The 26,948-nt window shown below is 33.9% G+C and overlaps 1 protein-coding gene across 1 annotated transcript in view; it reads right to left on the minus strand.

Moving 5' to 3' along the window:
* hpse2 (heparanase 2) overlaps positions 1–26,948 on the minus strand; it is a 106,793-nt gene that overhangs the window by 46,117 nt on the left and 33,728 nt on the right. The window contains exons 4-6 of the mRNA XM_073834584.1: positions 18,287–18,460; positions 10,694–10,865; positions 4,320–4,367 (exon numbers count right to left, since the gene is read on the minus strand). Of these exons, the coding sequence (XP_073690685.1) occupies positions 4,320–4,367; positions 10,694–10,865; positions 18,287–18,460 (394 nt within the window). The remainder of the gene's footprint in view (positions 1–4,319; positions 4,368–10,693; positions 10,866–18,286; positions 18,461–26,948) is intronic.

Below are 26,948 nucleotides of genomic sequence, written 5' to 3' on the forward strand. Positions count from 1 at the left end.
AATATTAATATTTAATAATAATGTTTAATATAATAAGTAACAAAACAATTAATAAAGAATTTGATAAATTAGATATTAGAATTAATAGATTAATTAGATATTGCAATTAGGTTTCTATAAACATCGTTTTCAAAACACTGGGAATAGGCTGGTTTTATTATCAGAGAAATAATGCTAGAATAGCCCACATCTGACTAATAAAGGCAACATAAATACTCTAGAACTAATGAGGGCACACTTGGATACAATCAGGGTTGGGCTGGAGAACAAAGACATGGCAACAACATAAACTGTGAAGTTCAAAATAAATGTCAACGGCAAACTAAAAGAAAGACTAGAGATGCCCGTTCCCTGAAACACTTCTAATCAAACCCATTTCAGTCTCTGATGGACAGACACAACAGCTTAATTTATCCTCTAAGGAGAAAACACACAGCCCTCACCTCCATAAGAAGTTAATAGGATAGAGGGGTTTAAAATAAGTGGTTATTTAGAGATGAATACCTTTAGCCTTAGGAAAACAGCTGCTCTAATCCCTGAAAAGAGTCTTTACCATTCAGTCACAGGTGAGGCGTAACTGATCCCACTTAATAAAACTACCATATTACTGTACTTATACTGTATATTGTGCACAAAAGTATTTATGTGAAGTACTTTTTTTAAATACATGCATATATATTTTTATACTGTATATAAATGCTATACAATGCAAAACAAACATGGTATGGCTAGTTATAAAATAGAAATGTTTTGCTTGAAAGTATGCAAGGAATGTTAATTGTTTTGCTAGTTAGAAGTATCACTGAACACACACCAACTGTTGACGTCTTTTACAACGCTTCTCAGTAATGACACTTAACCAGATTAGGAAAAAAGGTTCAAATTAGAGGCCTGCATGTGTTTGCTGGAAGTGTAAATTTACCTTCCAGCACATTATCCCACCTCACAGGTGTTAGAAATTAAGGCGGAGGTGGGGAAACAGCAGACTCTATGTATAATAAACAACAGAGTAACCACAGACGTTTTCTATTGCCAATGCTGGTGTCTATCTAGAGAACAGGGCAGCCAATGACCAATATATTACACAATTTAGATGAGAGCAAATGAAATAATAAGAATTTTACACAGTGTTCACGTAAAACCTTTAATATTAACATTGAACCCCTTATTAAAAAATATTTGAAAACAGAAAAGGCGTCATAATACTTAAAAACAGAAAATGCAGAGGATTGTAAAAATGACGTTGATGTCGAAAATCTCGAAACAGCCAAATATTAACAAGTTAATTGTCCTGGCCGATACACCAAGCTATCACTAGTAAAAAACTTTTGTCCATAACAAATTATGAAATTAACAATATCAAAATCATCACAGATGATGGACCTAAACCTATGTATTTCTGTTTTCGTCACTGAATAAAAAAATAACAATTCTCACAATTACATCTTTTTTTCTCCCAATTGTGATGTAACATCTCACAATTCAGACTTTTTTCTCAGAATTGTAAGATATAAACTCGCAATTGCGAGTTATTAGGTCAGAGCTGTGCTGCAAATGCCATGCTATAAAGCCAGAATTGTAAGATATAAACTTAACTTGTAAGAGTATTTTTTTTCCACAGAACTGGACTCACAATTGTGAGTTTATATCTCACAATTCTCAGAAAACAAGTCAGAATTGCGAGAAAAAAAGTTTGAATTGTGAGATATAAACTCACAATTGTGAGAGAAAAAAAGTTAGAATTGCAAGATATAAACTCGCAATTGCAAGAAAAAATTCAAAACTGTTTGAAAAAAAGTTAAAATTGCAAGAAAAAAGTTGTGAGATATAAACTCGCAATTGCGAGTAAGGGACTTTTTCCCCCCTCAGAATTGGACTTAAAGGAGAAGTCCGGTGTGATTTTGACCTAAAGTGTATTGAATCATGATACCGAGTGTGAACGTACCTTGAATATCTCATCTCGGTTTGTGTCCTGCTGTCCGAAATCTGGGGTCAGTTAGCCGATGCTAACAACAGGTTGTCAATGAGAGTCAATAGGGCATCGAAGTAACCATGTAAATAAATCACTGTTTTATGCCATTTACGAGGCACAAAGTAGCTCCGCACTTCATTGGTAGACTTCCAAGGGCCCTGACATTTAAAACGAGACATTGAGAACTCAGAAAAAGCACCGGTAGTTTATTTACAAGAAGATTTATACAGACATTCCCCTCAGTAAAATCACCGGCCGCCGCCATCTTGAATTTAGTCACGATAAGTCGAGTGACGAGCAGAACACTCGACTTATCGTGACTAAATTCAAGATGGCAGCGACCGGATTTTTTCTTGCAGGAACTGTCTGTATAAATCTTCTCGTAAATAAACTACTGGTGCTTTTTCTGAGTTCTCAATGTCTCGTTTTAAATGTCAGGGCCCTTGGAAGTCTACCAATGAAGTGTGGAGCTACTTTGTGCCTCGTAAATGGCATAAAACAGTGATTTATTTACATGGTTACTTCGATGCCCTATTGACTCTCATTGACAACCTGTTGTTAGCATCGGCTAACTGACCCCAGATTTCGGACAGCAGGACACAAACCGAGATGAGATATTCAAGGTACGTTCACACTCAGTATCATGATTCAATACACTTTAGGTCAAAATCACACCGGACTTCTCCTTTAATAACTCACAATTGTGAGAAAAAAGTCAGAATTGCAAGAAAAAAGTTACAATTTTGAGATATAAACTATCTTACAATTCTGAAAAACAAATCTGAATTGCAAGAAAAAAAGTTCACAAGATCACAAGATATAAACAAACAAATGTGAGAAAAGTATTTTTTCCCCACAGAATTGGAATTTATAACTCACAATTGTGCTTATATCTTACAAATCTGAGAAAAAAAAATCAGAAATGCAAGAAAAAAGTTAGAATTGCAAGATATAAACTCACAATTGTGAGAAAAAAGTCAGAATTGCAAGAAAAAAGTTAGAATCACAAGATATAAACTCTTTTTCCACCCCTCAGAATTGGACTTTATAACTCGCAATTGTGAGTTTCTATCTTATAATTCTGAGAAAATAAGTTAGAATCGCAACATATAAAGTAGCATTTGCAAGAATAAAAGTTAGAATCGCAAGACGTAAACTCACAATTGTGAGAAAAAAGTCAGAATCGCAAGAAAAAAGTTAGAATTGCACGATATAAACTCGCAATTGTGAGAAAAAAGTCAGAATTGCGAGAAAAAAGTTGATCACAAGATATAAACTCAAATTTGTGAGAAAGGTCTTCCCTCCCACAAAATTAGACTTTATAACTCACAATTGTGAGTTTCTATCTTATAATTCTGAGAAAATTAGTTCGCAAGATATAAAGTTGCAATTGCAAGAAAAAAGTCAGAATTGCAAGAAAAAAATTAGAATTGCAAGATATAAACTCGCAATTGTGAGAAAATAGTCCCCCCAAACACCCCCCCTCCTTCTGAATTGGACTTTATAACTTGCAACTGTGAGTTTATATCTCACAATTCTGAGAAACAAAGTCAGAATTGCGAGAAAAAACTTAGAATGGCAAGATTTAAACTTGTAATTGTGAGTTTTTATCTGTGTTTTTCTCAGAATTGGACTTCATAACTTGCAATTGAGAGTTTATATCTAATAATTCTGAGAAAAGAAGTCACAAGTGCAAGAAAAAAGTTAGAATTGTGTATATCTTGCAATTTCGACTTTATTTTTATAAAGTTTATATCTCACAATTCTGACTTTATAACTCACAACTGCAAGTTTGATCGCAACTGTGTCAGAAAGTCAGAATTGCAGGATGTACATTGGCAATTGTGAGAAAAGTCATAACTGTGAAATAAAAGTCACAGTTACCTTTTATTTAGCGGCAGAAACTCATTTAAGGCAGAAATGGTTGCTTACGGACATCAGCAGGCAACCCAATGCAGCACCAAAATAGCTTTATTAAAAAAAAAAACTATTACTGGCCAACGACACATTTTGAAAAACAATTTTGTAAATGTATAAAGAACATAGTAACTTCCTTTTTAAAAGTGGTTAGGCCTATTATATTATAACTATACAAGAATATGTGGCTTGTTGCATTTTTAATATTTGTACTTTTGCATTGTTTCCATCCTGCTGTATCAGAACAGTCCTGCGACTCATTTATAGGTCGTGACACACCGGTTGAGAACAACGGACACTTTTGCATTCGCATTCTGTTTTGTTTCATACCAGCAATGTTGTATTGAGCCTTTAGAAATATGTTCTCAAAGTTTCCATAAACAATATTGAATAATAAAAGGTTATAATTTAAAAAAGGTAAAATACCTACTGTTGCCACGTTACTGCGTCAACCACAGAACCACCGTTTTTCATAAACCTGTGAAAGAGAGAGAAAAAGTATTATAAGTATTAGTGTATATATAGTTATATAAAAGGTTAATTATTATAGCATTGTGGAAAAAAGCTATTTTATTCTGCTTTGGCATCATAAACGACTGAGAAGAACTAATAGCCAAACACACACGGCTGCATGGCTAACAGAAGGTGTCTGTTTATTTCGCTGCTGACACTGATCTCTCATGCTGTGAGTAAATTTGTGCAGAGAGGAGTTTACCAGGGAGCTGAGTAATCTTAATCAAACGAGGGAACAAAACTCCTTATAGGGAGCAAAGTTTTTAAACAGTTATCCTTGTGACGGCAGTTTTTCTCTCCAAAACTCCATGCCGTCCCATAATTCCCCTCTCGTTTCCCTCTCTTTCCCTCTGTCTGTCTGCTGAGTTAAAACTGCATTTATCATTTCCATCTGAACGAGACTGGTAGCAGCAAGGGGTGGCGTCTCGTTCTGAGGAAGACCTTCGACAAAGCACTTGTGGTTGTAATACCAAGTTTCATTTCAGCCTGCCAAAGTTTTGACTGCTCAAAAGCCCCCGCAGGAAAACACTAGGCAGAAAGTAAAAGGACGCACCTAAACTACACAGTACAAATCACACAGAGGAAAGAAACTGATGGCAAAAATATGACAGATATTTCTCGCCTGCTCGTCGGCCCAGGTTTTCCCACTTGAAATACAATTTTCTTGAGAAGCAACATTGCAAAAGATATCGTGGCTTCTAGTTAGTGGCTAGTGATGTGGTCAAAAGAGCATATCACAACAGGAGTCATTTTATTTCACGATCACAATTTAGTTACGACTGGATGTTAAAAATGTTAGACCACATTGAAATTTAAGAATTATGCAGTCTATACAATACAGGCCTAACTATATAAATAAAAGAGCTCAAGCTTACTGAAGACAAGTAAACAATCAGTAATTAAATAACATACACTACCAGTCAAAAGTTTTTGAACAGTGAGATTTTTAATGTTTTTTTAAAAGAGGTCTCATCTGCTCACCAAAGCATAGCCTAAAATAGCATATTTTGAAATATTTGTACTATTTAAAATAAGTTTGCTATTTAAATATATTTTAAAATGTAATTTATTCATGTGATTTCAAAGCTGAATTCTTAACATCACTACTCCAGTCACTTGATCTTTCAGAAATCATTCTAATGTTTTGATTTGCTCAAAAAAACATTTATTATTATTATTTTAATAGAGTAGATTTTTTTTTTTTGATGAATAGAAAGTTCAGAAGAACAGCATTTACCTGAAATAGAAATCTTTTGTAACATTATAAATGTCTTTATCATCACTTTTGATCAATTTAAAGCATCCTTGCTAAATAAAAGCATTAATTTCTATCATTTCTTTCCCAGAAATGATACAGACTTCAAGCTTTTGAATATTATAGTGTGTAATGTTACAAAAGCTTTTTATTTCAGATTAATGCTGATCTTTAGATCTTTCTATTCATCAAAGAATCCTAAAAAAATGTATTCAACTGTTTTAAATATTAATAGTAAAGATAAAAAAATAATAAATAAGTTTCTTGAACAGCAAATCAGCATTTTAGAATGATTTCTGAAGGATCATGTGACACTAAAGACTGGAGTAATCACAATTACAAGAAAAAAAAAAAAAAAAAAACACAATTACAAGACATAAAATCTTAATTACCTTAGCAATCAGTTTTTTTCTTATATTAAATTTTAATAAAAAAAAATGTGTATTTGATATATATGAGGATCACAGACGAAAAGGGCATAAAAACAAGTGTAATACTGCTTTAAATTGTTGTTGTTTTTCCAAAAAACATATTCAAAAGTTTTCTGTTTGATTTAATTGCATTTTTGTTTTTGTTTTTCTAAGCAAACAATAAATATCATAATTTTTTCCCTAATTTACACCCACTAAAATGTCATTCAGTGTAACAATCTTGTCAGGCATATTTACAAAAATCTATTTCTGACTTATTAAAAGACAAATTACTTCCACCCCAAATACTATTGATTTGTAATTCTACAATTTGCCACTATCCAAGGTTTTGCCTAATTGTCAGTAAGAATTTTTTACTCATTTAAAACACAATACAATTTAATATGCTCCCTTATTATTTTATATATTTTAATATGTACAAGTTAGAGTAAGCATGTTGTTTGAATTTTGACAAATATGTGACCATGGACCACAAAACCAGTCATAAGGTTAAATTTTACAAAACTGAGATATATACATCATATGAAAGCTCAATAAATAAGCTTTCTATTGATGTATAGTTTGTTAGGATAGGACAATATTTGGCTGAGATACATCTATTTGAAAATCTGGAATATAAGGGTGCAAAAAAAAAATCAAAATACTGAGAAAATCACCTTTAAAGTTGTCCAAATTAAGTTCTTAATGCATATTACTAATCAAAAATTATATTTTGATAGGAGTAGGAATTTTACAAAAAATCTTAATGTAACATGATCTTTACTTAATTTCCTAATGATTTTTGGCATAAAAGAAAAATCAATAATTTTGACCCATACTATGTATTTTTGGCTATTGCTACAAATATACCCCAGCGGCTTAAGACTGGTTTTGTGGTTCAGGGTCACATAATGACAATGTAACATTATTTTAACCAAATTTTGATCATTTTGCTCATTCTCCAAACACTTATTTGAAACCGTAAAAGTAGACACTTTTCTTATATTAAATGTGCTTTCTATGGACATAAAATAATTTCTTTTGATGTGGATATCTTAACGTCTCTGACCCATGAACACACGTCTGTCTATATAACTGCTAGAATATAAAATAATATTTTAAATAATATAATATTGTTCTAAATGCATGTAAAACATATTAGATTAAAAATTGCATTATTATTAAAAAAAGAGATATGAGATAAGAAAATATTTTTTTTTGCTTTTTATGACCTTTTTTATAGTGTATTTGAAAGTCAAAATAATGTTGTTTCAAAGACATTTATGTATTTAAATAATAATGATAAATTATTTCTGCTGTGAATTAATAAATTCCTTTTTTCCCATTTTGGGAGCTGCGTGTATTTATGCTCCCATCATTTTTGCTGATTTCAGTGTGTGTGTGTGTATGTATGTATGCGAAGGTGTAGACAGGACCTAGTAAGCCGCTGGTGGCGAGAATGAGGAAGCTCTGGTCAGGCACTGACAGATTTATTTCTGGCTCTGTCACACTGGAATTATAACCAATTAGTATCCACTCACAAAAGCCATTATTCTACAAAACCAGTTTTTGAAGAACAGCACTAAAGCACAAACAATGGTAAATGAACACTCACAAATGAATTCCAGCGGTATTTATCTCAGACGTCATTACAAGACCAGAATTAGAAAAATGTGGCCCTAATACTAAGCACATCAACACTGGCACTGCTTTAATAAGCTCCTGTCATAAAAATATATGTGTTTAGAAGCATAAGGCTGGCAGTGTTACTCAAACCTTCTTTTAAAACCACACACAAGACAAAATTTAAAGGGAATTCAGTCATGGGATTTCGATTAATCATTTGTTGTTAATTAGAACCGGATGATGTTCCTGCAGTTTTTAAACATCCTTATTTGTCCGCATTGTAATTCACAAACAAATTACTCCGGTGAATCATTCAGAAAGACTCGCTCACTCATTGAATCCATCTAATGGTTTTTGATTTACCCACCGCAAGTTATTACTTCTATAATGTCTTACCGCAAACAAAAACTCCTCAAAATTAAAAGATGCAGTACTGAAGTCTCTGTGCTCTTGCAGGAGAGAGTGGGAGGAACGACTAACACGCAGGTGGAACATTGCTCTGTCACGCCATTAATAGAGTGACACTTTATTTATCTGTCGGTGAGTTTCAATGGTGCTAGGCCCCTGGACTAACAATCCACATGGAGCAACATAAACACAACTCGGCTCTGTGCTCCTCCAGGAAGGCGGACAGTGCTGCGCTTTCTTAAACAATGTGCTTCGGAGATCTCTTTTACGAGTCATTAAAACGAGTCCAGCATCAGATAAGCCCTTCTGCTAACACCATGCCGTAACCGGTCATGACACCTTTCCACATTGAAAGTGTAAAACACCACACGACCTGACAGACACAGCCATTCAGAAACATTTTTGAGACTAGTGTTAGTAGTTCTAATGACTGTGCCTTTATTTGAATCAGAATGCATGAAACAGTTGCAGAACCACTGCATTTTAATCATGATTTAAACAAACATGCTGCATGCAGCACTGAGCTTTTGGTGTAAATTAGATTGTATAATTTCAAGATTTAAAGCAAAAACAGAAAACAACCGCATGAAACAAAAACAGCAGATGGGCTGAATGAGACGCAAATTCACTCTCTGACAGCAGGTGGCGCTTATGAAATGGTGGCAATATAGCTTTTTTTATAGTTTTCTTGGTTACTTACTGTTGTAACCAAAGCAGCTTTTATATTCTTTAATATGGAGGTAAGATAAAAAGAAAATGCCATCTAAACTTCTGTGAAGACATTCCCTTCAACGTCATATTTATATAAACCACCTACCTAAAATTCAGTATTTAGGATATTCTTTTAATATTTCCCTTATTAATTTAGTGAGTTTGCTCTGCCTTCTACAGTGTTTTCTCATCTTTGCATTCGTCTTAGGCATCTCTGGATTCTGTTAACAGCCGTTTATAGTTCGTTTATTTGCCCAGTTGAAGAATTAATTGTGTTATTAATAGTTCTAAACGTTCTTCAAACATTAGTGGGACGTGTATTCAGTTAATAGGGATTTCCACTCAATTGACAATGCTGTGCATGTTGCTTAGCCGTACTGTTAAAAATGATATATCGTGCAGCACTATCAGACCACTGCTCATCTACATAAAGTTGAAATGCTTGAATTATCAGTATGAATATTGTTAAACTATGGAAGCCCATTTCCGCCACAATATAAAAAAATAAAAAAGGTTATTGCGACTTTTTATCTCACAATTCAGACTTTTTTCCTCGCAATTATGAGTTCTCAAAAATCAGATTTTTTTCTCTGAATTGTGAGATACAAAATCCCAATTTGAGAAAAAAAAACAATTCTGAGAAATAGTCACATATCCACAAGTTTATCACAATTCTGAGAAATAAGTCAGATTTGCAAGATGTAAACTTGCAAATGCGAGAAAAGAGTCAGAATTGTAACATTTTACAACACGTAATTGTGAGTTATTAAGTGAGAATTGTGAGATACAAAGTTGCAATTCTGAAAACAAGTCTTTTTTCCCCCTCAAAATTGGACTTTATAACTTGCAATTGTAAGTTTATATTTCACAATTAGGACAAAAAAAGTCAGAATTGCAAGTAAAAAAAAGTCAGAACTCTGAGATACAAACTCACATTTGTGAGAAAAATGTCAGAATTGCTAGTTTATATCACGCAGTTCTGAGGAAAAAAAAAATCTGAATTGCAATTATATCTTGCAATTCTAACTTTATAACTAGAAATTGCAAGTTTATATCTTACAATTCTGAGAAAAAAAGTCAAAGATTTGCACAATGTAAACTCACAATTGCTAGTAAAAAAAGTCAGAATTTTGAGATAAAGGTCGCAATAACCTTCAATTAACTTTCTTCAGTGATGGAAACATACTAAATAAAATCTTCATAACCATTCAAAATTTTGGGGTCAGTAATTTAAGAGTTAGGTTTTTTGTTTGTTTTTTTCTTCCCAGAGGCTATATATTTTTTTTAACTAAAATAGAATATTGAATACTGGATAGAATATTACTGTAGAAACAGTAATATTATTATTATAATATAAAGTTACCATTTTCTTTTTTTATATATATATTAAAATGTAATTTATTCCTGTCATGCAAAACTGAATTTTTAGCATCATTACTTTAAAATGCTGATTTGCTGCTCAAAAAACTATTATTATTATTGTTGAAAAAAGTTGTGCTGCATAATAGTGCTGCAAAAAGCATGAAATTTCTCTAAAAAACAACAACAACCTAACCCTAAATTTTAAATGATATTTTTATCCACCTCTTTAAATGAGAAAGTGTGTAAACTGTAAATGCATACATTTACTAAAGGCTTCAAAACTAACTCTAATTATCATAGTCATAAATATATAAAATATGTTAAAGTTAAACAGCATTATCAAAATATTCAAAATATTTGTTAAACCAACACACAAGCAGAAACCTGCAGAGTTTCCTGCACAGTTCTGCAGGAACAGATACGGTTTATAATGCATCACTCTCCAAATACTGTCAAACATACAAATAAGTGCATGCAGGGAGGCCACAATATTTCTGCACAACTGACAGAGACACTCACCCATCTAGTAACAGGATTGCATTTTTGCGAGGACGGCCAATGTTGGGCCCGTAGAGGTTCGCTCGGCTGTAGAAACGCACAGACTGCAGTAACGTCTTCAGAACAGAGTAATCCTGAGCCAGACGAGAGCTGTTGACTGATCGAGCAGCCATTGTGCGGTAACTGTTGGGCTCTGTGAAGGGAAATAAAGAAAAATAATGCATGATAAGACTTTAACTAATTAAGGATAACTAATACATTTTTTTAAAGGGAAAAGTTTGGGACAGCAAGACTTTTTAACAGTTTTGAAAGTCTGTAATGCTCACCAAGGCTGCACTTATTTGACCAAAAATACAGAAAAAAAAAGAATATTGTGAATATATAAATATATATTCATTTATATATATATATAAAATTCAGCATTGTCATCACAGGAATAAAATAAAATAAAATAAAAATAAAAATGAAATGAAATGAAATTAAAATAAATAATTTAAAATTTAAAATTTTTATTTTTAATTGAAATACCTGTGTGTAAATATATATATATATATATATATATATATATATATATATATATTTACACACAGGTATTTCAATTAAAAATAAAAATTTTAAATTTTAAATTATTTATTTTAATTTCATTTCATTTCATTTTTATTTTTATTTTATTTTATTTTATTCCTGTGATGACAATGCTGAATTTTATACAGTCATTACTCTAGTCTTAAGAGTCACACGATCCTTCAGAAATATATGTATGGATCTCACAATTCAATGTTTTTTCTTACAATGTTTTTAAACACATTGTCTTTTTTCTTGTAATTCTACATTTATATCTCACAATTCTGACCATTTTTTCAGAAATCTGAATTTTCATATCTGATGTTTTTGTTTGTTTCAGCCACTAAATAAAAAAAAAAAAGTTAATTGTGACAATTTGACTTTGTCATGCAATTGTCAGTTCACTTTCTGTTCTCTAAGGGAAAAAACTCTAAACTGTGTGCTTAAGAAATATACAGTCGTGGCCAAAAGTTGAGAATTACATAAATATTGGAAATTGGAAAAGTGCTGCTTAAGTTTTTATAACAGCAATTTGCATATAATCCAGAATGTTATAAAGAGTGATCAGATGAATTGCATAATCCTTCTTTGCCATGAAAATGAACTTAATCCCGAATAAAACTTTCCACTGCATTTCATTGCTGTCATTAAAGGACCTGCTGAGATCATTTCAGTAATCGTCTTGTGAACTCGGGTGAGAATGTTGACGAGCACAAGGCTGGAGATCATTATGTCAGGCTGATTGGGTTAGAATGGCAGACTTGACATGTTAAAAGGAGGGTGATGCTTGAAATCATTGTTCTTCCATTGTTAACCATGGTGACCTGCAAAGAAACGTGTGCAGCCATCATTGCGTTGCATAAAAATGGCTTCACAGGCAAGGATATTGTGGCTACTAAGATTGCACCTAAATCAACAATTTATAGGATCATCAAGAACTTCAAGGAAAGAGGTTCAATTCTTGTTAAGAAGGCTTCGGGGCGTCCAAGAAAGTCCAGCAAGCGCCAGGATCGTCTCCTAAAGAGGATTCAGCTGCGTGATCGGAGTGCCACCAGTGCAGAGCTTGCTCAGGAATGGCAGCAGGCAGGTGTGAGCGCATCTGCACGCACCGTGAGGCCAAGACTTTTGGAAGATGGCCTGGTGTCAAGAAGGGCAGCAAAGAAGCCACTTCTCTCCAAAAAAAACATCAGGGACAGATTGATCTTCTGCAAAAAGTATGGCGAATGGACTGCTGAGGACTGGGGCAAAGTCATATTCTCAGATGAAGCCTCTTTCCGATTGTTTGGGGCATCTGGAAAAAGGCTTGTCCGGAGAAGAAAAGGTGAGCGCTACCATCAGTCCTGTGTCATGCCAACAGTAAAGCATCCTGAGACCATTCATGTGTGGGGTCGCTTCTCATCCAAGGGAGTGGGCTCACTCACAATTTTGCCCAAAAACACAGCCATGAATAAAGAATGGTACCAAAACACCCTCCAACAGCAACTTCTTCCAACAATCCAACAACAGTTTGGTGAAGAACAATGCATTTTCCAGCACAATGGAGCACCGTGCCATAAGGCAAAAGTGATAACTAAGTGGCACGGGGACCAAAACGTTAACATTTTGGGTCCATGGCCTGGAAACTCCCTAGATCTTAAAACTTGTGGTCAATCCTCGAGAGGCAGGTGGACAAACAAAAACCCACTAATTCTGACAAACTCCAAGAAGTGATTATGAAAGAATGGGTTGCTATCAGTCAGGATTTGGCCCAGAAGTTGATTGAGAGCATGCCCAGTCGAATTGCAGAGGTCCTGAAAAAGAAGGGCCAACACTGCAAATACTGACTCTTTGCATAAAATGTCATGTAATTGTCGATAAAAGCCTTTGAAATGTGCTTGTAATTATATATTTCAGTACATCACAGAAACAACTGAAACAAAGATCTAAAAGCAGTTGAGCAGCAAACTTTGTGAAAATTAATATTTGTGTCATTCTCAAAACTTTTGGCCACGACTGTATATTTTATTTTTTAATTTATTTAAATTTAATTAAATTAAATTTAAAAAATATTAATTAATTTAAGTATTAATTAATTAATTAATTAATTTTTATTTTGGAAACAAGCATCCATATGTTTTTTATTATTGTTAATGTATTTTTGTGGAAACCCTGATTTTTCAGGATTCTTTGATAAACAAAAAGTTCAACAGAACAACATTTATTTTAAATTAAATGAACATAGCAATACATGTAAAATGTCACTATTTGTCAAATGAATGCATCCTTGCACAATAAAAATATTTTTTCCTTAACAATTGTGGTCAATAGTATGAAAAACAGCTGTGTAAAGATCCTTCAAAAATTCTCATAATGCGCTCCACAGATCATTAATGACAGAAGTTGTATTTTTGGTGCGCTATACCTTTAAAACTTCTGAAGCAACCTGACACCCAATCACAAGCGAATATGCAAACTGCCTTTGAATTACGACCTATATTGTGGTCAGCACTTTGTAAACTATTTAAACAAGGCAACACTTTGGGAGGTGCACACTTGAAATCACAGCAAGGACGTTACAGAAGTCAAGTGGCGAACTTTATAAACATCACAGCCTGTGTGAGTGTGTGTTTGTGTCTGGAGATGCTGAGTGTCAATACAGTACCAGGCCAGGCAGAGGCCAGTGGAAAATATGAGACATCATTATAATCCATTAAAATATTGCACTATCATTTAGAAAAAGCACAAATAATACAGTCATGAAATAAATCACCGTGGTGTCCGTGCATCACTTTGTGTCACTCTGGTACGACTCACTCGATAAACATCCACCCACAGCTGAAAATATTTCTCTTTGTTTCATTTGGACTCTTTGTTCGCTTGAAAGTGTTTGTTTTTGAATTAACAGCTCCGCAACATCTGATTTGGTAACAGCTTGGTTATTGTTACAGTTGAAGTCAGAAAGACAAACATCCAAATGGCTGTTCCAGTAATAACATGCTTTTATTAGAGTTAAATGATTCTGTTGAACTGGTATTATGTGATTCTGATATTATTAATATGCATATGAATTACATTTTACATTTAATTCCTTCCTTTGTCTCAGACTAAAAGCTACAATCTGTATGCCTGCAGTTTTTCTGTGCAAACAGCCAGTAAAAGTTTTGACACATGCAACATGTAGCCAATAAACAAACGATTAAGACAATATATGGTTTGCGTACATTCTTAAATCGGTCTCTGGTATTTTTATAGGTTTGGTGTTTGGTAGAAAGTGTGCGATATACTACAGACTACACATGCTGTCGATAACAGCTTATATTCTGTCTAATTTTATGCAAGGAACCCATATTATTATAAGATCATAATTATTCAAACCCAAGGTTTTACACTCTGTGCTGTTTTGATGTTTATAGAGAGACATTTGATACAAGGCCAACATGAATAGGGCAATTTGCAGCATGTCTGGCAGAGGACAATAGATGAATGAGTGCTTAGAGCAGATTACAAAGTCACCAGGTGTCCTTTTGGATTGTGCTTTGTGAATTTGTCTCCTGACAGAAGCCCTATTCGAATGGGATTCATTTATATATGAAGAGGTGGGGTACTGTAATAATGACCAGAGCTTCCATGTGATTTCAAACACATCTGAATTGGCCGTGTCTGTCATTTTTACTGCGTCATTAAAGACTGCTTCTCTAAAAAAACAACCACAGTCCTCTACTGTCAGTTTGTCCAGCTGTTACTTCTCCAGCTTGTAGGCTGTTGTACATCAAGCACTACAAGTGTCTCAAGTGGACAGTGGACAATGAGAAGACACCAGAAAACGAAATATAGTTGCTGAGTCTGGATTTATGGGTCTTCTCTCAAATTTAGCATTTTCCCCTCAAACTCAAAGAGCATTTCTTAATGGAACATACATACAGTCAAACCTGAAATTATTCATACCCCTGGCAAATTCTGACTTAAAGTTACTTTTATTCAACCAGCAAGTTTTTTTGTGACTGGAAATGACACAGGCTTCTCTCAAAAGATAATAAGACGATGTACAAGAGGTACAATTCTGAAAAAAACAAACATTTTTTTTAGCTTTTATTCACATTTGAACAAAAAGTGGCATGTCCAAAATTATTCATACCCTTTGCAAACTGTCACAGTCTATGGGAAAATCCAAAGTTCTATACCATTCCAAATAGTCCAAGCTGCTCTAAAGCATCCTAATTACCCTGATTCATTGGGAACAGCTGTTTTAATCAACTCAACAGGTGAAAAACAGAAGCTCTCTGCTGTTGGTTTGTGGACAGTCATGGCTAAGACAAAGGAGCACACTGAGGACCTGCGGCTGCGCATTGTGGCTGCTCACATGTCAGGAAAGGGCTATAAGACCATATCTAAATGTTTTGAAGTTCCAGTGGCTACAGTGCAAAGTTGATTTGATTTGACACTTTGACCTGACCATGTTTTGTTACATACATTTCTATCAAGGTTATCTAACATTATCAAGATGAAATTTGTTCTCACACAGTTTAACTCTTGATTTTTTGTCATATTTTATTACCATTTTCTAAAAGTGACTAAACTGTGATAATGTGAGAAATGTTGAAGGTGTCTGAATAAATTGTGGTTTGACTGTACATAAATAAAACAGAAAGGGAGACTAAGGACAGTGACAAATAAACCTGTTTCAATATTTCAGTAATCCCATCATGCTTAATATTTTCTGAATCCTCTACATTGAATGGGTGCCGTCAGAATGAGAATCCAAACAGCTGATAAAAACATCACAATAATCCACAAGTAATCCACACCATTCCAGTCCATCAATTAATGTCTTGTGAATTAAAAAGATGTGTTTGTAAAAAACAAATCTATCATTTCTATCTATTTCTACTTGCCAAAATAAAATGCTTCTTCCAGCGAAAAAGTCCATCCCCTGCTGTTCTCTCACATCAAAATCCACAACATAATTGTTTCATAACTGTTTTGCTTATGAACGGTGCTTGGTCTGAGCATATTTCTCTCCTGATTCAGACAAAAATATACCTGAAGAACGCGATATTAAATGGATAATCATCCAAAAATGAAAATACTGCCATTAATTATTCACCCTCATGTCGCTCCAAACCCATAAGATCTTTGTTCACCTTTGGAACACAAATTAAGATATTTTTGATGAAATCCAAGAGCTTTCTGACCTTGCATAGACAGCAAAGCAACTGATACGTTCAAGGCCCAGAAAGGTAGTAAGGACGTCGTTAAAATTGTCCATGTGACTTTAGTGGTTCAATTTTATGAAGAATGGAGAGTACTTTTTGTGTGCAAAGAAAACAAAAAAACTACTTTATTCAGCAATTTCTTCTATTCCGCATTAAGGAGAGTACCAAGACGTATGTGACCTTTCCAGGCCTTGAACGTGGTAGTTGCTTTGTTGTCTACGCAAGGTCGGAAAGCTCTCGGATTTCATTAAAAGTATCTTAAATTGTGTTCCAACGACGAACAAAGGTTTTACAGGTTTGGAACGACATGAGAGTGAGTAATTAATGACAGAATTTTCATTTTTGGGTGATTTATCCCTTTAAGGATAAAGCATTTGTATTTTAGCTTCAACTTTTTTGAAGTTAAAAATCTATTAATGATGGATTTGTTTCGTATAAACACACAGATTGTGGATTACTTACATTAATTGTGAACAGAGCTGGGTAGATTACTTACAAATTGTAATCTGTTACTGATTACAAATGACATGACAAAAAGTGTAGTTAGCAACTTAAACCATTACATTACATGTACAAAAAAATACATTTGTTGTTATTAACAACATAAAGGGCATTAAATATTATATTACATCAAGGTTTCCCAAACTGGGGTTTGGGAAAGAACTGCAGAGGGTTTATGAGTTTAATGAAAAGCTAATAATTAATTAAATAAATAAAAATGATAAATTAAAATAAATCATTTTAAAATCAATCTGAATAAAAAACTTGAACCAATGAACATGCAAATGTAATACTTAATTATTAAAATATTTATTTTAAAACTCAGTTACTTCAAGTAAATATATTAGGTAAAAGAGGATCAAAAAGTTTGTGAATTTGTGCATTTTAATTTGTTTGAGAGACAAAAGCCTTCCAAAGACATAGAAATACATGGTTAACCTACAGAGTGATAATTCAAATAAAAATTAATGTGTTCGTCAGTAGCTGATGCAATTTTGAAATGCTTCTTAAACCTGAAATGATTTTTGTAAATCAGTGGTCAAATGCTGCGATCTTTGTGTGAATGTCCACAAAACTTTCTGAATGTATATAAGCAGTAGGCTTTTAGAAAATAAAATTTAAAAGATGAAAAAGAGGAATTAGGGAGAATCAATTACTTATGAATAACTGCTTTTGTGTAAATATGTAATCATGTAATTCATAAAAAAAATTAACTCTAGCCTAATTACGATTATTTTAAAATGTAATTTAATCTAATTACAAGTATCTTTGGAATCTGATTACGTAATCCAGATTGCATGTAGACCCGGTTTCACAGACAGGGCTTGTCTTAAGACAGGACTAGGCCTTAGTTAAATTAAGATTTTTAAGCAGCTTTTATAAAAAGGCCTTAGAAGAAACTGTTACAGGTGTGCATCTTGAAACAGAACAATGGCACTGACATATTTTAAGATATTGTGGAGCAAAATATTTTCAGTTAAACATGCATTTTAGTCTGGGACTAACCTTACACCTTGTCTTTGAAACCAAGGGGTAAATAAGCTTGTGAATTACTGCTGTTTGAACTCTCATTCTAGTGGCACCCATTCATTGGCAAGGATTCCTTGGCGAGTAAGTGATGTAATGCTAAATTTCTCCAAAACTGTTCTGATGAATAAACAAACTCATTTACATATTGAATGGCCTTGGATTTTAAGTTAAACTTGAACTGAGTGAGTGAACTGTGAAAATTTAAACCTGTAACCTTTTACTTACACAACTGCACACAATTAACCATAAACATTCCATATCACAGACTAATGTCATGTCAAGGATAATGCAAAAGATAATTTGTGAATCTGCAACAGCGAGGACTCACCATTGCCGAGCTCCCAAGAGATGTTGTATTTTTTGCCGGCGCTGTATTTGAGCAGACTCAGAGCACTGGAGGCGTTCCATGAGTTGTCAGGGTTTCTGTGCAAGGCATTCAGCCCAAAGATCAGGTGCAGTCCCGCGCAGTCGGCAAAGTTGTAAAGTTTGTCTAAAGACCTGGCTGGGAAAAAGCCAGACAAAGCTGTAACATAGATACTTTCATTTTTTACCACAATAATCATATTATATTTTAGTTTGGACTTTAGACGGCTGTATATTGATTGTATAAAATACATAAAATATCAAATTATAAAACTGATACTACTTCTTATTGATACTACATCACTACTACTGCTCTTTTAAAATAATTTTTTAAAAATTTAAACTTTAATTTTATCTTTTTAAATACTTTAAAACAAGAACACTCATGCCTGGATGAATTCGAGAAAACTTTGGAGCAGATTAAAGAAAATAAAAAACAGAAATGCATCAAAGAAAGTTTTCACATTTTAAATCTGCCCCACAGGCAGACATGATATTTCTGATTTTGCTAATGGACAGCCGCTGGCTGATGTTTGGAAATTCTATCTGTTAAGAGCAGCAAAAATAAACACAAATATTTCACTACCCTTTGACTTCATTTCCTGTGTTTAAAAGGAAGCAGATGAAACCAAGAGAGACGCACAAGGAGCCCCATCTTGTCAGTGATGAGAGATTCAGAGCTAAAGGTCATTTATAAAAAGTGGATACCCCATTATTTTAAGTATGCCTTTTGTTGATTTCAAAAGTTGATTTAACCTTTAAGGAGCATTTAGAACAATTTTTAAGTCTCATGTTCCACAAAGTTCCCACACTCATTCTGCCTTTGTTTATTACATATGTTGGATAATTTAATTTTATTTTCAGATAGCAATAAGAGTGTAGTACAGCTTCAGGGAACACATTTTAATGTGTTCAAACAGGTTTCACAAATTCCCCATCAAAATCAGCACAAAAAATGTGAAAAAGGTTTGCAGATTCTGTCTGGGCATGAATTCAAGCGGCTAACATGATAGGCTAGTCTTGGCATTTCTGTACTGAAAAATACCCAGTTGCTGTTACATCTGTTCAGATATTAAATTCACTCGATAAATATTTTTGACTGCTACGTGGGCAGATGCTCTGTTTCTTTCATGAACATTTATGTAGATGTATCCTCAAAAAAAAAAAAAAACAGTCAGTGTGGCTGGTAATTTAAAAGAAATGACTATTGGCGTGAATGCTAAACTTCAGTTTAATTGTGTAGTTATCTTTATAGCTTTCATCACAATTTGAAACATCATCACTAAAGCCAAACTATCATTTCTTAAATAGCCTACGCAAATACTCTAATCACATGTACAGACGTACAGAGTCTCATAAAAAGATCCAACACTCAGCTTCCCTGGGTACCGAACTATAAAAGCTGGTCTTTTAAATCAGCACTTTAAAGCAGCAGGGAAATGTTCCAATTACTGACTCGTTAAAATATTACCATAATGAGGTCAAGATTAAGTTTAATTCAAACAAGCAGTCTAACACCAATGACAGACCTTTTATCACTCTTACTTAACAGGCTTTCAGACTTCAAACAAATGCAGTTATATGGACTTGTTTACTAGAGTTAAAAGGCATTTATACAGTAAGCATGCCATTATATATATAGATAGATAGTTTATTTATTTGCACTATATGTTGGACCACCTTGCCACGTCTGTAGAGAATTGTGGGAGTTCTGCTTGTTGTGCAGCCTTTAGCACTGTGCAGTGATTAAAAAAAGTCCAGTATATCAAAGACAGGTGGATGGAAAGCAGGACTGTGCTGTCAGGGCAGAGGAGGAAACAGATCCAGATGTGGGTTTGTTCCTCAGGTAACAATAATATCCCTCCTCATCGTACTCTGTATCAGGTAGGGAACCAGCACAGGAACCCAGATAAATGTGCTTTTACCTTTTGGTAATGCATGGCTAGTTGTGATTTTTTTAAATATTAAGTAGTATCACACAAGCAGGACTTTTGTTGTTCTGACTATTATTCAGTTGCGTAAGCACAAGGCTGGTGCAGTTTTGGCATTAACAGGAAGTAACCTTTGCTTTTTGACAATTTGATAGACAGATAGACAGACAAATAAAAAGATACAATGATAGAACGATAGACAGAACGATAGAACAACAGAAAGATAGATAGAACGACAGAACGATAGATAGACAGACAGAATGATAAAATGATAGTACATCAAAACAATTGATAGATAGAAAGATAGAATGATAGACAGAACGATAGAACGATAGATAGATAGAAAGATAGACAAAAAGATAGAACGATAGACAGAACAATAGAACAACAGAACGATAGACAGAACAATAGAACAACAGAACGATAGATAGAACGATAGACAGACAGACAGACAGAATGATAAAATTATAGTACATTAAAGCAATTGATAGATAGAACGATAGATAAATAGATAAAACGATAGATACACAGACAGACAGACAGTGTAGATAGAACGATAGATAGATAGATGATAGATAGATAGATAGATAGATAGATAGATAGATAGATAGATAGATAGATAGATAGATAGATAGATAGATAGATAGATAGATAGATAGATAGATAGATAGATAGATAGATAGATAGATAGAACGACAGACAGACAGAACGACAGACAGACAGAACGACAAAACGATAGATAGAACAGTAGAACGACAGATAAAAAGATAGAACAGATAGACAGAACGACAGACAGACAGACAGATAGATAGAAAGATAGACAAAAAGATAGAACGATAGACAGAACAATAGAACAGAACGATAGATAGAACGATAGACAGACAGACAGAATGATAAAATTATAGTACATTAAAGCAATTGATAGATAGAACGATAGATAAATTGATAAAACGATAGATACACAGACAGACAGACAGACAGACAGACAGATAGATAGACAAAAAGATAGAAGGATAGATAGAACGATAGAAGGATAGATAACGATAGAATGACAGATAGATAGACAAAATGATACAACATTAAATTTATCGATATATAGAATGATAGAACAATAGACAGATAGATAGATAAAAAGATAGAACGATAGATAGAACGATAGATAGAACGATAGATAGATAGATAGATAGATAGATAGATAGATAGATAGATAGATAGATAGATAGATAGATAGATAGATAGATAGATAGATAGATAGATAGATAGATAGATAGATAGACAGACAGAACGATAGATAGAACGGTAGAACGATAGATAAAAAGATAGAACAGATAGACAGAACGACAGACAGACAGACAGATAGAACGATAGATAGAACGGTAGAACGATAGATAAAAAGATAGAACAGATAGACAGAACGACAGACAGACAGACAGATAGAACGATAGATAGAACAACAGAATGACAGATAAAAAGATAGAACAGATAGAACGACAGACAGACAGGCAGACAGACAGATAGATAGAACAATAGATAGAACGACAGAACAATAGATAGAACGGCAGAATGATAGAACGGTAGAACGATAGATAAAAAGATAGAACAGATAGAACGACAGACAGACAGACAGATAGAACGATAGATAGAACGACAGAAAAAAAGAGAACAGATAGACAGAACGACAGACAGAGACAGACAGACAGACAGACAGAACAATAGATAGAACGACAGAATGATAAAACGGTAGAATGATAGATAAAAAGATAGAACGATAGACAGAACGATAGAACGATATACAGAACGATAGAACGATAGATGCAGTTCTCACACAGTTCCTACTGTGCAGTAGTGTGCATTTTCTCTTTAAGGAGTAAATTTCATTGATAGAACAGCTAGTTGTCCTAAAAGCAGCTAGTTTGATCAGTTCCATATTGCTGAGCTACAGTAATAAGGCAATTAGTGTGTAAGCAGCATCCTGAGCCAAACACTCCCTAGAGCTCTGGACAGACGAAGAACAACAGAGAACTCAAGTATTTCCAGAGACATCAGCGCTTTTGCTCTTTCTTTCTTCATCCTTTGCTTTCTCTGTCTCTCTCATCCTCTTTGTTTTACTCTCTTTTTACTGTTTTACACCTTATCAGAGGTAAGTTGAAATTGACTTGGGGAGTTTCTCTCGCAAGTTAGTTTGCCACCTGTAATTCATTCATACTGTTTTATCAGTAAATTACAATTAGGAATAAATCAGTCATATAGAATAACAGGCTCACGTGTTTTTATTATTATTTTACTCATGCAAAGAGCCAAACTCCCAATATTACATCTAATAGAGACTTTTGAATGAGATTTTAGTTAAATAAAATGCATAGTGTTTAAACTACAATTCTGTCACACAACACTCACAAGCAGTTTGTAAGTGAAAAAACAGCAAACTCGTGCTAATGAGTTATTTCATCTGCATCAAAAATCTGCTTGCACCTCTTCTATACAGCACTGCGCAGTTTATCCAGTGTGAATACTGTAGTTTGTTAATATGCCAAAATAAATACGCAGCACAAAGACTGCTTTCGTGTGCTGTGTGAAAGAGGCCTGAGTTTCAAAATGCTGCGCTCTTCAGTAACTTTGGCTAATGTAGTGCAACTATGAGTATGAACGCATGGATGTATTTAAAAAATTGGTGCCTTTGAACTCTCTTGGAGTCGACTGTGTGAACTTTTGTAGCAAGTTCAGCAACTGCTGAACCCAATGAGTAGAACTAAAGTGCCGGATCCCCCCTCTCCCAATGTAATGGAAACAGAAAGGGGTCTGGATATTGTCAGGGTAGCTATCTGATCACAGACATAAGACTCCCATAACAAGCTGGACTGCACCAGAGCGCTACGGCTCATTTCTGAGCCAGCTTATTTCCATTTATGACACGTGATTACCTACAGCAACTATCAGGACATGTACACCCCAAAAAAAGAGAGAGAGATCAAAGCACTTCCATACCAGGAAAACATCTCTAAATCCATGTCTATAAGGCTTTTTCCACATAGGTTGTTTTCAAGAGGAGGGAACATCTAAGATAAGTAAACTGCATGTTTTGTATCTTTTTACATATTTCTCTCATTTAAATTATAGTACAATGCAGCATCAGATGTTTGGAGCCCACTGTATGTTTAACGAAAAACTATACGAGGCTCAATTCTCATAATGAATTTTAAAAAAGTCCAGATCGCTTTTATAATCATACGCCACATGTACATGCTGTTCACATTCCTCACCATGTAATCAATTCTAATTGCACACAAGCCCCTCTCGCAGAATCCCATTACATGGGATGCAATTACATTAATTACATGGGATGCATTCTTCAGCGTTCATATCAAAAGGACAGTGGAGAAGTCATGTGGGCTCATGTTACACCTAAACAAAGAAAATGTACACTTGTACACCACTGAACACTTCAGAGCAAATGATGAAGCTGCTTTTAAGTGAGATGTACCAAAAGAGCCATGCAAACAAATTTAGCTAAGTGGATTTTGATTATACAGTAAAGATAACCAGATAAACGATAGCACAACGTATACAATTATGTGAGCTTTAAACCAAAAAATGACTTGACGGCTTTAACTGAAATATTCATTTAGCAAGTACTTTCTATATAAGTTTGTTACATCTATCGGAAATCTGAAACACATGACAAATGACTAACTTGTATGAACACAGTGACAATGTACATACAGTTGAAGTCAAAAGTTTACATAGACCTTGCAGAATCTGCGAAATGTTAATTATTTAATTAAAATAAGAGGGATCATACCAAATCTATGTTATTTTTTATTTAGTAGTGACCTGAATAAGACATTTCATATAAAAGATGTTCACATATAGTCCACAAGTGGAAAAAGTTGAATTTATAAAAATGATCCTGTTCAAAAGTTTCATACACTTGATTTTTAATACTGTGTTGTTACATGAATGATCCACAGCTGTGTGGGGTTTTTTTAGTGACAGTCCCTTCTTTGTTAAACTGCCCACTGAAAAATCGTTCAGGTCTTACAAATTCTTTGGTTTTTCAGCATTTTTGTGTATTTGAACCCTTTTCCAACAATGACTGCGATTTTGAGATCCATATTTTCACACTGAGGACAACTGAGGGACTCATATACAATTATTAAAAACGGTTCAAATGTTCATTGATGCATCAGAAGGAAAAACGATGCATTAAGGGCCAGGGTTGAAAACATTTGAACAAAATGAGGATGTGTACTTTTTTTTTTTAGCCTAAATATCATTTTTTTTTTTTTCATTTAGTACTGCCCTTCAGAAGATACTTACATGTTTCCCAGAATAATTTTTATTTTTTTTTATTTACCCTGATCTTCAAATTCAAAAAGTTTTCACCCCCAGCTCTTAATGCATTGTTTTTCCTTCAGTAAGCATTTGAACCTTCTGTAATAGTTGCATATGAGTTCCTCAGTTGTCTTCAGTGTGAAAAGATGGATCTCAAAATCATAGTCATTGCTGAAAAGAGTTAAAATACACAAAAATGCTGGAAAACCAAAAAATCTGTTCATTTTGTACGATCCCTCTTATTTTGGTAAAAATAATTAACATTTTGCAGATTTTGCCAAACTTTTGACTTCATCTGTATAGTGACAGATTTTACAACAGCAATAATTCTGAAAATAAAATAATGACAAAAAAGTATTATTCGATATAATTAGTGCTGTACAATCTTAAAAATATAAACTTTATCGGCAATGACAGAACCTTTAACATCAACAAAAACTTTTCATTGCACAAAAGGTTTTATAGTTGTATAAGATCATTAAAATGTTCTTTACACTTAAAACAATGGTTCTTTCTGTTCAATGAAAGGTTCTTTGAAGCACCAAAAATGGTTATTTTCTAAGGAATCACTGTGATTCCTCGTGGCATTAAAAACAATTAAGAGTTTAAAACAAAAATCTGCTAATTTATGTTGTATAAAAAAAATAAAGTTGAAAAAGGAGTTTAATTTGTTCACTTAGCAACATGAATTTTCCAAACACGGCGATCCACTAGAATGAATCAGACTTTCAAATGTGATTTGGATTCATCCAAATGAACCAAATCTTTTAAATCAATTCACTACAAAATTGGTTCAGATTAATCACTGATTCATTTAATGATTCTTCATACGTAACATCATCAGCGCATGAGTGCATTATATTGCTTTATGGGCCTATTAAAACACTCAACTAAAAAATATAGTTTTTCATTAAATACAAAATCTAGACCTCAAAATGTATTTGCATCATATGCTTTTTTCTTACAAATGACAACAAAAAATATCAAACTATAGAAAAATCTGAAAAATCCTAAATAATTTAATTTGTTAACGAAATGTGACCCTGGACCACAAAACCAGTCATAAGGTTAAATTTTACAAAACTGAGATGTATACATCATATGAAAGCTCAATAAACAAGCTTTCTATTGATGTATGGTTTGTCAGGATAGGACCATATTTGGCCGAGATACATCTATTTGAAAATCTGGAATCTGAGGGTGCCAAAAATCAAAATACTGAGAAAATCACCTTTAAAGTTGTCCAAATTAAGTTCTTAACAATGCATATTACTAATCAAAAATTACATTTTGATATGTTTACAGTAGGAATTTTACAAAAAATCTTCATGGAATATATGATCTTTACTTAATTTACTAATGATTTTTGGCATAAAAGAAAAATCTATAATTTTGACCCATACAATGTATTTTTGGCTATTGCTACAAATATACCCCAGCGGCTTAAGACTGGTTTTGTGGTCCAGGGTCACAAATATGAATCAGTGCATGGAAGTACATTAGAATTGTTCATATTTACCTAAGATTTATAAACCACTGATTCCTTCACAATATACACCCATAGACCAATTACATTTCTTCATACGGTGTAAAAAGTGAGTTATCATTGGTTTCACGTGGCATGTTAAGCTCTCTGTGCTGCTAAACTGTGAGAGAGCTTTCCAGTCATTGAAAGTAAATGCTATTATTTAGCTTATTTTAATTCCCAGCTCTCTTTAAAGCAATTTCAAGTTGAATTGTTCAATTGCAGTGAAAAAATAACCATGGCTAATTATGACTAATGACTACGGATGCCGGACAAATCCTCTGTTTCTGAATTGGACGGATACTATCCTGACCCTCCATCAACGCTCCTTTCGAGCAAAAGAAAACAGCACATCAGTACGTGCATTACTTAGAGCTCATTTTTATCGCCACACACTTTTAAACCATTACAACGGCGACCTTCTAAGTAACTAAAACGTTAAACAACAAGTAATATCCTGTTAAATTGTAATGAATGGCTTCTGAACTCGCTTTCCGTTCAATTTTTCAACCACACAAGCTTGCTGTTATTCCAACACTTAGGAGCAGGACTCAATCCCACCACACATCAGTTTCAGGAGGGATCGGATTGAGGCATTTCAGAGACCCCCGTCAAAGTGTTCCCGTGATGTTCGACAGGCTTCCCTTCAAAAATAAGAGGTGAAAATATGGTTTCAATAGTCGGGCTATGCCTGTGGTAGTCTGTAGCACACGGTATGTGTCACACAAACCCAAGTGCACTCGTGTTTATAAATACAGAATTACACAGAGACCCTGGTTTGATAGGGCTCGAAACACACTCGAAACCGCTCAGGTCAAACCGCTTTTGTGTTTGGGAAG

Source organism: Garra rufa, chromosome 2, assembly GCF_049309525.1.
Source record: "Garra rufa chromosome 2, GarRuf1.0, whole genome shotgun sequence".
Lineage (NCBI taxonomy): Eukaryota > Metazoa > Chordata > Actinopteri > Cypriniformes > Cyprinidae > Garra > Garra rufa.